Raw genomic sequence first — 16,324 nt, 5'->3', positions numbered from 1 at the left:
ATGTTTCTCTCTCCGTACACATTCTGCTGTGAGCTCTCACTCCCTCCATCTGTCTGGGCACCCGTATTTCCAGAATACTCCCCTAGTCCTGTGTGCCCTGCTTCCAACTTAAAGTTCTTCGCTTATTCTTCATTATCTTCAGCGTCAAGTTCTAATTCTTGGTCCTATTAGACAGGGTGTTCTGAAGCATCCCTCTCCTCATCTGCCAGTCCGTAGCCCCGCAACCTCACTGCAGCCATGCTTATCTACCTGCAGTTGCTGAAACATACCATGCGCTTTAGTGCCCCCAAGTCCTTGCGTACACTGATCTTTCTGTGTAGGACACCCTTCCTCTGTGCTTCAGTGACTAATTTTGTCTGTCTTCCAATTTGCAGCCTTTGTCTTTCAGAAGCTTTCTTTGACTGTCACCCTTCCACCCCCAATACCCTTTCCTATGCACCTTTGACAGCCAATATAGCACTTGTTACATTTACCGTTTTTGCTATGGTTTTTCCATTTGTATTCCACAGACAATTAGCATCTTGAGGCCAGCACTTTGTTCTTCTTTTATAGCTGGTGTCCAGCATATGCCTGACCATGAGGAGGATCAGTAAATATTGACATATAAATGAATGAATGAATGAAAATTCAGGAATTTAAGAGTACTGTGTACTTCTGTTCTATTTAAGTACTCCATTTGTTACTATGATACATTTTCCATTTCCTAGAATAGAGAAGCATTTGAAGTGTGGTGAGCTCTTTTATGGACTGGACTACACAACACAGATCAGCCAGAATCAGGAAGAGGAATCATGAATCTCGGGTCACTTATTAAATAACTCCAAGTCACTGGGGTACAAAGAGGAACAGTTCAATTGTTCTGATGAACTAAAAACAATTTGCAGTATAATTTTTATAGGGTTTCAAAATTAGAAATGAGAAAGTAAAGCTGTATGTACTTGTTGGTTTAGGTAAACATACTCAGATGTACTTTATTTCAGTCCCATCCTGTAACACAAACTTTGGAAATTATACCAAAATGTATATAAGTTATAAAGTAGTTTGAAGTCGTGAATTCTACATATTATAAATAAATGTGTGCTTTGTTCTTGATACTCTGAGTGGTTCTGATTTTGATAATCGAAAATGTGTCTAAAGAGATTAAAATAGAATGTAGGGATAAGGGCAAAATTACCTGTGATCTGGGGAAGCCAATGATAATAATCCTACTTATGCTTTCTGTCTGCACTTAGAAAATTTTGTTACACCCATTTAGTGTCAAGGTAAAATAACTATGATGGTTATAAAAACAGTTAGTAGTCAATTGCTGTTTGTTTAAACAGCAATTGCATAACAGATGATATTTTCAATACCCTATAGTGGGAGTCACGGAATGGGGAAAAGCCAGATATTTCAAACTGCAGTTGAGAAAACTCAGCCTTTCTCAACTGAGGAATAGATAAAGTTGTTCCCATGTAATATTCTAAATTGCCAAAAATATCACTTGTGATATTCTTGTTTTTGTCTAGAGTTCCCATTTGTGTTTATGGGCCATAACGAAACATATGGAGAAAATTAGTGATTAAAAAACCATTTGGATTATATTGCTATACTAAGTTAGACGTGCTCAGAACATTAGCTGTTATTTGATTAGTTTTTCATCCTTCCTAATGGTAATGTACTTTCGTTCAGCGGAGGAGTGTGAGAAGGATGTTGCCCATTTTTGTGATAAGGATCAGAGGAGGAGTGGCTGATTTCCTCCCAGGAGGAAGTGTCAGGACAGGAGCCCCTCTCCCTCTCTGCCTCACCTCGCTCGTCCTTGTTGTCAAATCTGCTTCACGTCAGGTCAGCGTCCGGAAGTGCTGTTTTTAAACTTCAGTAAGATGTTGGGATGGCAACAATATGTATCTGTGAAGAGTTATAAATTTAATGTATTTCATAGGTGGATATGGTTTACATTAATATTAGCTAATGAAATTCATTTTTATGTCACATTCTTACCAATTTTAATTTTGCCTGTGGTAACATATACAACACTTATAAAGAGGGCATGATTTTCCTTGTAAATAGATCTAAATATTTTGTTTTTCTTAAAGTATTATAGCTGGAAGTCATAAACTCCTTGTTTCTCACATTTTTCTCAGTAATCTACTGAATTTAATGAGCTGCTTTCTAAAATTAACATTTTGGTTTTTAATATAATATTTTTTGTGAATTGTGAACTCAATAGTAAACTGTGATAAAATGTTTATAGTCACACTAAATGTTCTTGTTTACATATAGAGCTTCCACTTAATAGCTATATAGTATTGGCATAAAGTATCCAGAACCAGCATTTTTGTCATTTTTAAAATCTTATTTATCTTGATAAGTTTCCATGAGTTTAAAACACTGAACATATGAAAATATAGTTTAATAATACTGAAAATAATTTCTCATAATTCTCATAAGAAGGTGTTCTTTACATAAAATTATTGGGACCGAATCACTGATTATCATCAACTACATAAACATATTATAAATTATTTGGTAACTTTTTTACTTGAGAATATTGAAGTATTATAATGTTACTAAACTGCAGTACTGATGCATTGAAACTAGGAAATGGTTTTATTTCAGTGGTTCTAGTTGCAGAAAAGCGCAAACATTTGTTTTCCATTTCTGTGGGGGAAACAGTTTCCTATTTATTAGGAACTACACAGTGATGATATGATGGGCCTATCGCAGCAGCTCTGCTTTCAATTTTTAGGCAATAAAATTCATAAGGGGTAAGTGAGAAATAATTGAGGAGCATTTTTATCTTTATTAGAGTGTTTGTTATTGCTTTACTGTGTAATATACTCTAAAGTGTCTATTCATGTTTCAAGAAGAAAAGGTTTCAGCTGAATTTGGGTTCAGGGTACTTGCAAGCATTGCATTTGATCCTCAGTGTAGTAATCGAATGAGAGCGGTATCGTGTATCAAATTGATCCTTGTTCTTTAGTTTGTTAGAAAATAGCTTTTACACAAGGGTTTTAGAGTGAGGGGAGCTTTGTAAAAAATCTAACGCCTTTTCTTCAGGCAGATGTGTGTGTAATGGGGGTGGGGATGGTTTTTGCATCTTGTAGGAGGGACAAAGGGAAGCAACAACAGAGGAGGAGGAGGGAGCAGAGGTGTCCAGCTGTCTGTCCTTGCCCAGCAAGTATCTTCAGGGGTCAGAAGGAAGATTTGCAGTGGCTACTGCCCTCAGTATTCTTTGTAGACTGTAATTTTGGGGCACAAGGCATTTCTTATTGATGCTGTAACAAATTACCCCAAACTCGGTAACTTAAAACAACACACAAACTTACTATCATGCAGTTCTGGAGCTCAGAAATCCAAAATGGTCCATGCTTGGCTATATAGTCAAAATGCTGGACAGGCTGTGTTCCTTGTGGAGTCTCTGAGGGAAACATCTGTGTCCTTGCCTTTTCCCAGCTCATGGAGGTTCCCGGCCATTCCCTGGTTTATGGCCTCTCCCATCTTCAAGGCCAGCAACGGCCAGTCAACCATTCTGACACTGACTCTCCTGCTTCTCCCTTCAACTTATAAGGGCCTTTGTGATCACATTAGGTTGCCACAAATAATCCAGGATGGTCTCCTCATCTCAAAATCAGTTAATTAGCAACCCGAATTTCTTCTGTAGCCTGCATTCACCTCTGCCATACAATGTAACACATTCATAATTTCTGAAGATTAGGGTGTAGACATCTTGGGTGGGGGCAAGGAGCTACTATTTTTATCTGCCACAAAGAGTGAGTTGTTGATCCCTGTGTAGGTTGTACTCCAGTCTTCTTTCACTTCCACCTCTTTTAACCCCCCTACTCATCCAAATGTTGAATTGCCAGGTGCATCCCGATTGAGGTGAAACCCCCATAACAACACGAAGAATCAAAGGACTGTGCTAGTGGCTTCATTTCTGTGCTCCTTACATTCTACCTCACTGCAGCAAATATTTTGAATGTCTGTTCTTCGTTCTTTCAACAGATACCTTTCAAACACCTATGTGTTGAGTTACATACGGGGGATAGGACAGTGAACGATGCAGGCATGCGGCCGCCCTCCTTGAGCTTACACTTTGGTGGAGACTGACGAATACTAAAACACCAAAGTAACAAGGAAAATATCAGCTAGTAAAATATGCTAGGCAGAGAATTAAAACAGCAATATGAATGACTGGATGGCTAATGGAATTGGAACCAGGAGGGTGTCCTGAGATGTGAATGACAAGGAACAGCCAATTATGTAAAAAAGGGAGGGGAGCATCCAAGGCGGAGAGTGTAAGAAGTACAACAACAGAAGATAGGAAGGAATTTTCTGTTGAAGAAGCAGCAGGGAGCTGGAGTTTAGTGGCCCAAGGGAAAGTGTAATGAAACGAGGTACAGGAAGGAGCTAAGTGCCAGATCACATCTCTGTAAGCCATGGTAAGAAACTTGGAGTCTATGTGTGAGGAATGACATTAGAGTGTTTCTAAATATTTTTAAAAAATCTTTTAACATCACTTGGCTACTGTACAGAGGATGAATTACAGGATGCCATGAGTGAAAATGAGACATTAATTTGTAAGCTGTTGCAAGTAGCCCAGCCAATAAATAATGATGATTAGACCACGTTGATGAAGGAGATGGAAATGGTATTTTCAGATTTGCGATATATTTAAAAGGAGATTGACTTGATAAGGCAGCAGTGGAATATATGCAGGGAGTGAGAGCAAGATGGAAATAAGGATAATTCTCATATTTCAGGATTGAGTGGTGGTGCCACTTCCTGGGATGGGAATATAGAGGATGAGGTTTAGGGTGGAAAACCGAAGTTCTGTTTTGACCATGTTGAGGTTGAGATGCCTGTTGTACATCCAAGTCAAGACATCGGGTTAGACAAGTGGGTATATAAGTTTTGGGATCTATGAAGAGGCTGATAAGGATTAGAGCACCATGGGCATATTGATGAGTTCAAACCATGATCTTGATGAGATTATCACGAAGAGTGTATAAATAGTGAAGTAGACTCACAATACAGCTCTGGGGTGGTCCAACTCTAACAAATTGAACAGAGGAAGATGGGTTGGCCAAAGAGACTGAGAAGAAGCAGCTGCTGAAACCAGGAGAGTGAAATGGAGAGATAGATAGAAACATGTGTGCATGCACAGACACAGAGAGAGGGAGAGAGAGAGAGAGCGCGCGCTTGTATTAGAAACTGCTGAAACGTTGAGACATTGAGTAAGATGTAAACATGAAGGTGAATGTTGCAGTTGCTGCTCGTTTTGATAGGAGCAGTCCTTGTGGGGTGCTGCCACAGAAGTTGGATTAAAAAGTATGGGGGAAGCCCTGGCTGGCGTAGCTCAGTGGATTGAGCTCGGCCTGGGAACCAAGCAACCATGGTTCGATTCCCTGTCAGGGCACATGCCTGGGTTGCAGGCTAGTTCCCAGCAGGGGACACATGGGAGGCAACCATACATTGATATTTCTCTCCCTCTCTCCTTCCCTTCCCCTCTAAAGATAAATAAAAAATAATAATAATAAAAAGAAAGTATGGGGGAAAGTGTGTGGGTGAGGGCTGGAGACAGTGATGCTAAAGCTAATTCCATGTTCCACTGGAGCTAAACCCCCTACTGCAGGTGGCACCTTCCCTGATGTGTTGTAGTTAGCATGTGTGAAGTATCTACAGCAATAACTATACAACCACTGCACATAACAATTTCCACTACGATGTAAACTCACCAATTTACAGTGCAAGTTTATTAGCAGTAATAATAAAGGGAAAGTGGTAAGGTTTTGAAGTGCTTGAATAATATCGCCCTTGATGAAAGACTTAATATTTTTGCAGACTTCTTGTGGAATCTATCCTTGCAAGCAGGGGTTTTGAATTTTTAATGTTCCATCTTTGCCTTCTTCCTTGGAGTATGTCCTTAGTTGCTCTTTAATGTGGCACCGACAGAAGGGGAGCGTCTTTTTACCCTATTGTTCAAATTCTTTTCCATTGTAGTTTGGTCTTCTTGGCAAGTCTTTGGCATTTAATAATTTTAATTTTGTGGTGTTAAGGCCTGCCTTGGAACTTTCATATTGAATATTCTCATAATTTTGAATATTCACACTGGCTCACTGATCTTGGTCCTAGATGAAGTATGTATGCATACAGGTTCTATTACAAATAACACTTTTAAACAATGCCCAAAATTTGGTGTTTATGTAATGTTTTGTATATTAGGTTTTTTAAAACATACATTTTTTCAAAACCTGTTTGGTGGCTGACGCTGTGCTAGACACAGAATTTAAAAAGACAAAAATTATGGCCTGTGCTCAAAGGGGCTTGTAGTGAAGGGGGCAGAACTGGTGCAAGAATCATTAAAACAAGAAATCATTAAAGCAAGTACGTGTGACAGAGAAGTCGTGCCTGGGGAAGCTAATGGTTCTGTTTAGTTGTGGAATGAGGGGATGCCTGAGGTCATTTTGTGGAGCTGAATAGGGTTTGAACCATGATAAGATGACTCAATAGTCAGCCACCCAATGACACAGGTAAAGCAGCAAACTAGATGTTTAGGGCAGAGGCGTGAGACAAACTAGCATCACTGTATTGTGACCTGCACGTTTTTTGGTCACGATTGCACATGGGCTGTGACTAAAGTCTCTCCACATGGTGGGAAGGCTATGTGGTGAGGAGGGGTGACAGGATCGTCAGTGGGTGGAACAGCTCAGCGTGTGGGCATTGCAGTTACGGAGATGGTAGGGTGCAGGATGGAGGGACACCTGGGCAGGTGAGGAGATGTAGGAGGCACATTCAGTGACAAGGCTGAGGATTTATGAGTTAATTGTCGGCATGAAGGCTATGGCAGGGAGAGCTAAAGACTGGCAGAGTGTGTGCGGTGGAGGGTTGTACAGAGCGTAAAGAAGGAAGGAAATCAATCTGTACGTGAGAAAGAGATTAAAACCACAAGTTGCCTTTTGTCTCACTTCAATAAAAGTTTATTGAAGACCTGTGTGTTCATGGACCATGCTTACTCTCGGGAAACAGGACTTGTAAGACAGGAAAGAAGCCATACGCATGTGGAAAGATAAATATTGCATGTCTTTGTGATCTTAACACAAGATGCTTAGCCTGTAAAGATCAACCCTTTCAGGTTTCCCAGAATGACCTTTACACAGCAGGTCATGACATACAGTAAGTCCTTGCCTAACATCGTCAGTAGGTTCTTGGAACCTGTACCTTTAAGTAAAACAACATATAATAAAATCAATTTTATTAAGGTCTTAACTGATAGAAACAAGAGTTAGTTTCCTACGGCATATTTCTATTCACAAAAAAAAATCACCAACTTCTAAGTAAAGACCCCAAATACTTCTAATACTAAACATTGAAATAAATATGAACTCTACATACTTTTAAGAAAGATGAGTAAAAACAAGTCCGATCATTATTTTTTATCCTACCGATTCTAGTTCCTGGCCTCAGGTGGCCAGAGCCTGTCCCAGCAGGTCCGGATGCAAGGTGGGACCATGTCGGACAGGATGCCCTTCCAGCTGAGGGCCACTCATACACACCTACACTCAGGTTGGGACCTTTAGACGTGCCAGTGAATCCAGCATGCACATCTGTGAGACATGGGAAGAAGCCAGAGTCTCTGGAGAGAACCCAGATGTGGGAGAATATGCAAACTCCACACGGACAGTAGTGGCCTTAGCCATGAATTGTTGTTTTCCTCATCAACATTATAACAAAATGATGTGAAATGAAATGATGTTATTCAAAGAGCCACTGTATTTATGCTGGCCAATGTGGCCCAGTGGTTGGAGCACCATCTCCGTAACTGAAAGGTTGTGGTTTGCTTCCCAGTCAGGGAACATACCTGGGTTGTGGGTACATCTCTGGTCTGTGTGTGCACGAAGGTGACCAATCAATGCTTCTCTTGCATCAATCTTTTTCTCTCCCTTCCTCTCACCCTTCCTCTGTCTCTCTCTCTAAAAAAGGCAAAAGAAAATGCCCTTGAGTGAGGATTAAAAAACATCAAGTCCTCTATTTTGTTATTATCCAGAATTGTGCATTAATTACAGTATGGTACCACCACGTGCAGCAATTTATTATGTGTTAAAATAATATTTATTAACATGGGAAATGTTCCTGATGTGATTTTAAGGTAAAAAAACTTTAGAAATTATATATACAGTATGATTTCAGTTTTATGAATGCGGATGTGTATGTTTGGGGTGGGGAGAAGGGGTGAGAGAATGTCGGTAGTCACAATATTAGTTGATATCTCTGGTTCATGAGATTAGAAGAATGTTTATTTTCTTCATCTTCCAAGTTTCGTAGGATGCATGTATATTATATAAGCAACTTATAGTCAGACAGTGCTATTTAAAGTATTTTCCCTAGTCATTCATATAACTTTTAAAAAATTTATGTAGTATGTACAGTTAAAACATGAAATCCTAATAGGCTTTCTTCTGCCACAAAGTAACTTTTTAGCTGTTCTTCCTTTTTTGTTCACCATTTATTTTCATGAATTTCTTTCTGACCTCATCTCTATCTCTGTGCTGCCGAGGAAGATGGCTTGCACATCTCCGTTCACCAATGAATAAAACCTCCCCCGCACCTCAGCCAAAGCCTTTCATCTTTGCGTTCTCTATCTGTGCCACTGTACACAGCGCTGAGCTTTGCTGATTGTGTCTTTTCTGTTTATATCCCAATGGTTGCCATTTTCCATTCCAGTGCCCTTTCAATTCCATTGTATTTGTGATTATCGATCTTATTCTTCTTTTCTGGTGAATGTTTATTCTAACACCCATCTGCAAGCCACCCATAGCACTGCTTGGATACAGTTATTCATCTCATTGAACGTGGGTATTTAAGAATATATTTCTTTTGTATTGGTAGGTTTCTCTTTGTAGTGTCTCTGAAAGAAAGTACAACAACACTTGGATGCAAAAATGTCATCCAACAAAGTCCTGCACATGGGTCAAAGGTATAATCTACTGAATCCAACGTCTGTCTCTAAAGGTTAACTCCAGGAACGTTTTGTGGATGAGTGTGATTGTTGTCTCCTAATGCAATTCAGAAGGTAGAAATGAACGTCAGACATACCTAATTTTCCTTTTTAACCCATTCTGGAGGTAACAGTTAATAAATTGTGTAACCCTTTCTGAAATTAGTTTATTCTGTCTCTGCACATGCTCAGAGTTAATGAACTCCACATGTGAATAAAACCATTTATATTTTATTGTTTCCATTATTATTTCCTTGAATTCTAAGTTCCAGGATTTGATGGAGGGCCATGTATCAGCTTACCCTGTCCCTTTGACTCCAATTTCATAGGCTTGGATTCGCCCCTTTCACTTTCCTCCTTTAGCACAGAGTGATTTTTATTTGACCCACACCTTGGAGTGTCCCTCCCGTGGTGGTTTGCTGAGTGCCCGAGCAAAGGCCTGTGTTGACTCCAGGCCTGCACTTGTGAGAACACCCCATTCTCTGCTTTATTTTCTATATCCCTTCTTTTGGTATTGTTGAGCTCTTGGCTGGTGTTTCATTCTGGACCCATGTCCTCAGCTGTAAGACATCACAGAGTCGGGACGTACTCCTTAGACATGCTGCGTGGGCCACATTCTTGGGGGGATGGTTAGTTGTAGAGATAACTCAGAATAGCTGCCACTGCTGAAGTAACGATTTTGTAGTGCATCCTGTTATGTGTGTATATTTGCAATTTACATGCACACGTAGGATGATTTAACTGAGACAATTCTAGTGAATGAAAAATTGCTTTGCTTTGCTTAAGTATACAAGACCTGATGGATGGAAAGAGAGAGCGAAAGTATTTTGTTGGAAGGGAGGAAAATCCAGTGTGGGATTAAATGAATGTTGTAGATGATCTTCAACATGAATTCATCCTTGTGGATTAATGTAACATGCATCATCAACTGCGAGGGTCACTCTGCTATCCCTAGTTTTTTTTTAAAAAAGGAGAGTAAAGGAGGCATCATCCAATCAAGCTATAAAAAAAGTAATTAAAAATTAATTTTTTTGTGAGAAGCCAAAAGGAATTTGGCTTTGTGTCCCTCCTCCCCATCCGCTCCCTCTTCTCCTCGCCCATCAGACCCTTCCCAGCCTCCACGGGGGGCCCAGCTGCCGTCCTTCCCTACACTCAGGGGCCTGTAGGAGACTTCAGGGGGCCCTCCCCATCTCATTTCCTATCTTGGAGTGTCACATTGTGCCTTCCGTATAATTGGTCCTTAACAAAGGTAAAAATGTGTTTTACATTTAATTAAGAATGATCTCATTCTTTAGCAACACAAAGTGTTATTATGTGAAATGGGTTTATTGTGCTCTGGGAATAATCTTTCTTTAGAGAAATAGAGGAGGTTTTAAGAAAAAGATAAAAACAAGTTTTGTAGACTACAAGAGAAACGAGTAGTATAATAGAATCCCGAGGACAAGGGGAACTCTCCATCCCTGGAGATCCTTAAAAACTGGACCAAGAAAACTTCTGTGAGAGTGGCTGGTGCATGAAACCTGTCTCGAGATGAGTCAACAGACATAATGACAGAGGGTTGTGCGAGGGTTTGATTCCTTGGTCTGAAGAAGAGAAGAGCGAGGGGTAAGACATTAAAACTGCTCCACATATGGAAAATCTCTGTTGTTGCTTCTGTAGGAAAACAAGTCAAAGGAGCTTAGAGATTCAGGTTACATTTATAGTTAGGGAATTTAAGATATAGATTGTGAAAATCCTATGGAAATCTTCAAAATAGGAAGGAAATCTTCAACTTGTGTGTGATGTGGAGTCATCTCTGTGTTTCTGTTGCGATAAAAATATTTTTATATTACTCTGAACAGAGAGAATCATTCCAGTATGTTATATTCAGGGTATAGAATTCTCTTGGGAAGGAAAACTTATAGAAGTGGTATTTTAAAGCACTAAGCATCGTCACTGTTTTAGGGATAAGAGGGAGGAACAGAGATAATAAGTGTGAAGTCCTTCCCATCCAAATACCTTTGCAGTGTTGTGTCGTTAAATCAGAGCCTGTGTACAGGAGGCGTGTGGGACAGATCCCTTCCCTGCGGGGCCGGCCTTGCTTTAGCCATTAGACATTTTCCTGATGAACATGTGGAAGACTTGTGGGGAAAGCGCTACAAAACCCCTACCCATACAAAGGGCACCAACATGCCTACTGAACAGTCTTCCTTAGGTATTTGATTGTAATTTCTACATTCAGCCACATGATGTCACAATTGGATTTCAATTTCACTGTGTATTTGTCTCAAATAATAGATGAAGGCATTTTCAAAGCTGGAGCAGAGAGATCTGAAACACAGGGGGCAGCAGAAGTCCAAGAAGATGAAGATACTCAAGTTGAGATTCCAGTGGATCAGGTAATCACCATGCCTTTAAAAACATGTATACCAATTACCACTATTTTAATTTCCAGTTTTATGTTGTCTGCTCCGTGCTGTTTCTGTGCACACGTTGCTTAAACCTCTCAGGTGCACTGGGCCCGAAAACCTTAAAAACGCAGAAAACACCCTCAGTTCTTCCTACTGTTCCCACAAGGAATAGCCATTTTCATGGAGTATTTTAAAATTATGAACAATGATATATATTTAATAAAGAACATTGAAGAATTTAGTGGATTGGAGTTAGGTATGAGATATAAAGAGGTAGAAAGCTTGATACAGAAAAAATAATAATGGCTTGGAGTTTTATCTACAAAAAAAGCCCTTCATTAGAGAAGCAGGGTTATGTTGTTTAGTTTCATTTAAAAAATATCATGGTATTTTCTCCTTTAGCCTCCTTGAAGTTGTGGCAGTTGGAATTCTGTCATACAGTAATCGCTTATATAAATGGAACTCAAATGTTTGCTGCGTGTGTATTGATTTTATTTCCTAGGCCAGCGGGACACTGCATGGTGTGTGTGTGCGCCGTGTTTAAACACGTATGCTTATGGGACTGAGTAATATTAATTTTGGCTAAATGATGCCAGAAATAAATCAGTTAGACTTTTTCATACAGTTCAACCAGGTTTCTTACAGTGCGGAGTGGAGGATGGGAGTTCAGGTGAAGAGGGAAAATCAGAATCCCAGGCTCAAGGGAATGAGAAGTCACTAGGGATTGCCACTTGTTCGCCACCTACTATGTGATGATTCCTTTAAAAAAGCAAATTTCACAATCCAGCTAATTCCATAGGTGACCTTCTCAACTGTGTTTGTCTTAACAGGTGTCAGTGCAGTTGCCACTTGATTATTCCACAGGCATTTTCTGTAAGCGTCACTGTCCTGGTGGAAAGCCTGGTGTGTCAACAATCACAGAGTTAAAAAATCCAACTTATTATCCAGGATTAGCTGCAACTAATAATTTTTTATAAACTCCAGTTATAGATATTTTTTCTGAGGTTAAATGGAATTTTAAGTCTCCTGTGAAACTGTAATTAAATATTATAAGACAAAGACGAGATGTATATACCAAGCTGATAGCTGCTGAAACCAAGACCAGTTTATATTCCAAAGACAAAAAGCCAAGTACCAAGAAAAAAATCATAGCATTATCACCAAAAGAGAGATCTCTTTGTTAGCCATGTGATGTGTTATGGAATCTGTGATAGGTATTTCTCTACTGGTAAATTTGATGATCACAAGGTAGGTGGCTGGAAGGGGCGTTGATCACTGACGATAGCTAAGCAGCCGTGGACAAGTGTCCTCATAACTGGATTTCTTATTTGACTGGCGATTGCTAACTTATTATAATACAAGTATGCCAGAGAGACTGATTACACAGATTGGTAAAAGCTGAGCAATATCAACTAATTGATGTCATTTTGAAGGCCATAAAATCAGGTAATAAAAGACCAGAATTATTTTCTTCTTTGGCTCCATGAGTGATAGAGTTGGGATTGTCTAGCTCATGTGGTTGGCATGAGCTGCATGTCTTGTCAGGGCTTAGACTCATTCTCTGTATGATATGGTGACCGTTAGCTCTATGTCCTAAGCAGCTATGTTATAAATATTGTGAAAAACCAAGTGAGAGTGTGGAGAAATTAGGGTCCATTATATTAACAGCAACAGTGAGGATGTGGTCTCAATGGTGATCCTCATGGAACAATAGTTGCTGTCCATTAAGGACCTACTGAGTGCCAGGCACTGTGGTGGGCACTTTTATCTCATATAATTGTGGTGACAACCCTGTGAAATAGGTTTTACTATTATTTCCACTTTTTTTTAGAGGAAGAAAGTGAGTGTACATGGGTGGAATTTGTTGTCCAAGACTGTACTGTTAAATAAAGGGGTTGGGATTTGAATGCAGGTCTGTTTAACTTCAAAGCACTTGTGTGACATGAAGGAAGAGTATTAAATGCGAAAAACAAAATGGAAATGAAAAACAATTATTAGCCCAGAGATCAAAATTTTTGTGTAAGAAAGGAAATGTTACACAACTTGGCTCAGATACAAATGATACTTATACTTCCTTTTGGGCTACTCCTAGTTAACTTCTTTGAGTTGGTTTCCTGTTACCAGTGGCAAACGTAAGGCCCCAGTGGCAAACGTAAGGCCCGAGGGCCAAATGTGGCCCTCCTCCACCTTGTTTTATCTGCCTGGCATCTTGTTTCTACCTGTCAACAGTGCTGAGCTCCTTGCCCTAGGTAAGGAATAGTTACATTTACACAGTCCTAAAGTTACATTCGACCCTTTGAAGGAAATGGCAGGGCTGATGTGCTCCGCCGCCGCCCCCCATGAAAATGAGTTTGACACCTCCGAATAGTTCATGTTGTAATTTCAGTGAAGTGTGTGTGTGTGTGGGGTTGTATGTGTGTGTGTGTATAAATGTCATGTGCAAATTGGCTAAGTAATTTAGCTGTGCCTGAAAGGCAGATTAACTTTTAGAAGTAAATATCAAGACCTCTGTTGGGACGCAGTTCTCTATAGAGGTCTTGTGTTTCTCTATACCTTGTGAGCAGAGGTACTAATTGCCTTTGTTCTGGACTGTCTTTTTAAATATAGTGAATAGGCTTGAAAGAGAGATAGTGACTTTCTCTGGAGTAATCATTCTCAGCAAGGAAATTCGGGCAACTTCTGGGGACATTTTTGATTGTTATAGCTGAGGAAATCTAGTAGGTAAGCAGCCAGGGAAGCTGCCAAAACATCCTGGTATGTGACAGCCACAAAATTATCCAGTCTAAACTGTCAGTAGTGCTGAGATTGAGAAATCTTGCTGTAAAGAAAAGGCGAGGTTTGTTTATTGTCTACTATAATAAAGGTAATGTCTCCCTATGGCACAAAAGTCAGGCAGGTTCACTATCTATTATGGGAAATTGGGTGCCATTGAATTGTATACTCAAGACTAGTTAAAATGGCAAATTTAATGTTGCGTATATTTTACCACAATGAAAGTATTTGAGAACAAAAGATCTGGGCTCTCTAAGCATGGGGTTTCCCCCCTGAAATGCAGACACCACTGTCGAATCATCTAGCCTCCATCACCTTGCCTTGGGGAGTGGGGCCTTGGGGCTTAAGTTCAAGCAGTGATGCTCTCACCACTGACGTTGCTGTGAGCAGGGCAGTCCTGTCTCTGACCCACAAGTCTCATGCCTTCTGCCAGCACCCACACCACTGTGGCAGGCCAGTGTGTTGGCTGGCAAGTGTGGTAAAATTTCAGACTTTTCAGTCCTTACCAGTCTCCACTGGCATCAGCTGGCACATGTGTTTGTGTGTGAGTGTGTCTAATCGGGCATTGTGGATAAAGTCCAGCCAAGAAAGAGTCGGAACTCTGTCCCAGCGTCGAGACTCTTTTTATTTTTTAGGGACAAGTTAATGACTCTTTAAAAACTCATGGAAAACTGAAGAATGTCACATTCTTTGACATATTCAGAAAGGTCAAAACAAATGTCTTTTCTTAGGGAAGACGTTAGGTCTAATAAGAATTTGGGACTATTATTAGAGTACCACACACATCCCAAATCAATCTGGTTGTCCAAAGGCAGTGGGGCAGGTGCCTGACTCAGCAGTACCTGCGGCTCTACCCTGGCAGTGACGACTCATGTGACATCATGCTCTGTTTATAAAATGATGCTTTCCCAAGTGAAGGAAGCAAGAAATGAGCCTGTCCCATTATGTTCATGTACACTGCCCCTAATAAGTGAGGATTAGGAAGGGGAATTTGCCATTTCGGAAACATTGGCAAATAAATAGCTATAAAATAGGCAAATCAGCAATTACGTTTTAGATTTTGTGCCATTTGACTGAAGAGAGCACATGACGGGGACAGTGACCGACCGCGGTTTTGGATTGTTTTAGAGCATGCGCCACAGTACGCAGTGGGTTTGAGCAGCGCAGTAGTGAGAAGTGCTGCAGGTTTCCACGCTGGTTCCATCAGCCAGCGCTGCAGTCACTGTCGTGAGCACTGGGGCAGAGCAGTGAACGCTTTCTTCTTTTTTAATCGTAGGTCGTGATATATATGGTTTTCCTGTTTATTTAAAACTTCTTAATCCAAATTACACACATAATATTTTTAAAAGTCAACCAGTTCAACAGAGATGATAATAGCAATGGTGCCCTCCTGTTCCACTTCTCCCCACCTGGGTGCCTTCCCCACAGAGGTAACCTATTTGGACAATAAAGAGCCTTTCAATTGGTGACATCTCAGTTTGACAAGGTACATTTCCTGATTTTATTCTTCAAATTTAGATATTATTTACTAACTTTAATGGCTATGGAAGGTGATTATTTAGCTCTACCAACTTTTTCCCATCCCTCCTCCCCAAATAAGGCCACATGAACAAAAAACCCTCACACACATGCCTTTCCCCTTCTGTCTTTGCATTATAATTGCATAATAATTTTTGGCTAAGTCAGTATTAACTGTACATTATTTTGCTGTGTAAGGACAGTATGATTCTTTGCTGAGCATAGAATAGTATAGTATAGTATACTCTGGGTACACTTCCTTTCTTGCATAACCCTTTATTCCTCCTCCCTATTGTAGTATTTTTTAATTATTTGCTTAGGGTTTTGTGTGTGTGTGTGTGTAGTTATTACCATGCCATTTCCAAACTGCCAGGATTGTAGGTCTCCTCTTGGTATATTCAGGTGTATGTAGTGATACTGAAATCTGTTTCATCTTTTAAGCCCTTCAATCACTTGCCTCAAGCTGGTTAATTGTTCTGTAGATCTGCTTTTTAGCATTATCCTGGTATTTTTCTTCACCATTATTTCAGAAATTTCCTTTGTTTCCCCAGTGGATGGACCCTCTATTTCTTGGATTCTATATCTTAGTCTTTGTTGGTTACACCTTCATGGAAGACACAATTTGTTTGAAACTTTGCATGTCTGAAAATGTCTTTTTTTCTGTTCA

General features: G+C 40.0%; 1 protein-coding gene across 3 annotated transcripts in view; it reads left to right on the top strand.

Moving 5' to 3' along the window:
* DCDC2 (doublecortin domain containing 2) overlaps positions 1-16,324 on the top strand; it is a 175,908-nt gene that overhangs the window by 141,311 nt on the left and 18,273 nt on the right. For all 3 annotated transcript variants that reach the window (XM_037136084.2, XM_053668276.1, XM_053668274.1), the window contains exon 9: positions 11,255-11,355. In XM_037136084.2, the coding sequence (XP_036991979.2) occupies positions 11,255-11,355 (101 nt within the window). The remainder of the gene's footprint in view (positions 1-11,254; positions 11,356-16,324) is intronic.

This window comes from Artibeus jamaicensis, unplaced genomic scaffold (genome assembly GCF_021234435.1).
Source record: "Artibeus jamaicensis isolate MK-2021 breed Jamaican fruit bat unplaced genomic scaffold, CSHL_Jam_final contig_482, whole genome shotgun sequence".
Lineage (NCBI taxonomy): Eukaryota > Metazoa > Chordata > Mammalia > Chiroptera > Phyllostomidae > Artibeus > Artibeus jamaicensis.
Note: the sequence above shows the minus strand (reverse complement) of the source record. Positions and strands in the feature narration are given on the sequence as shown.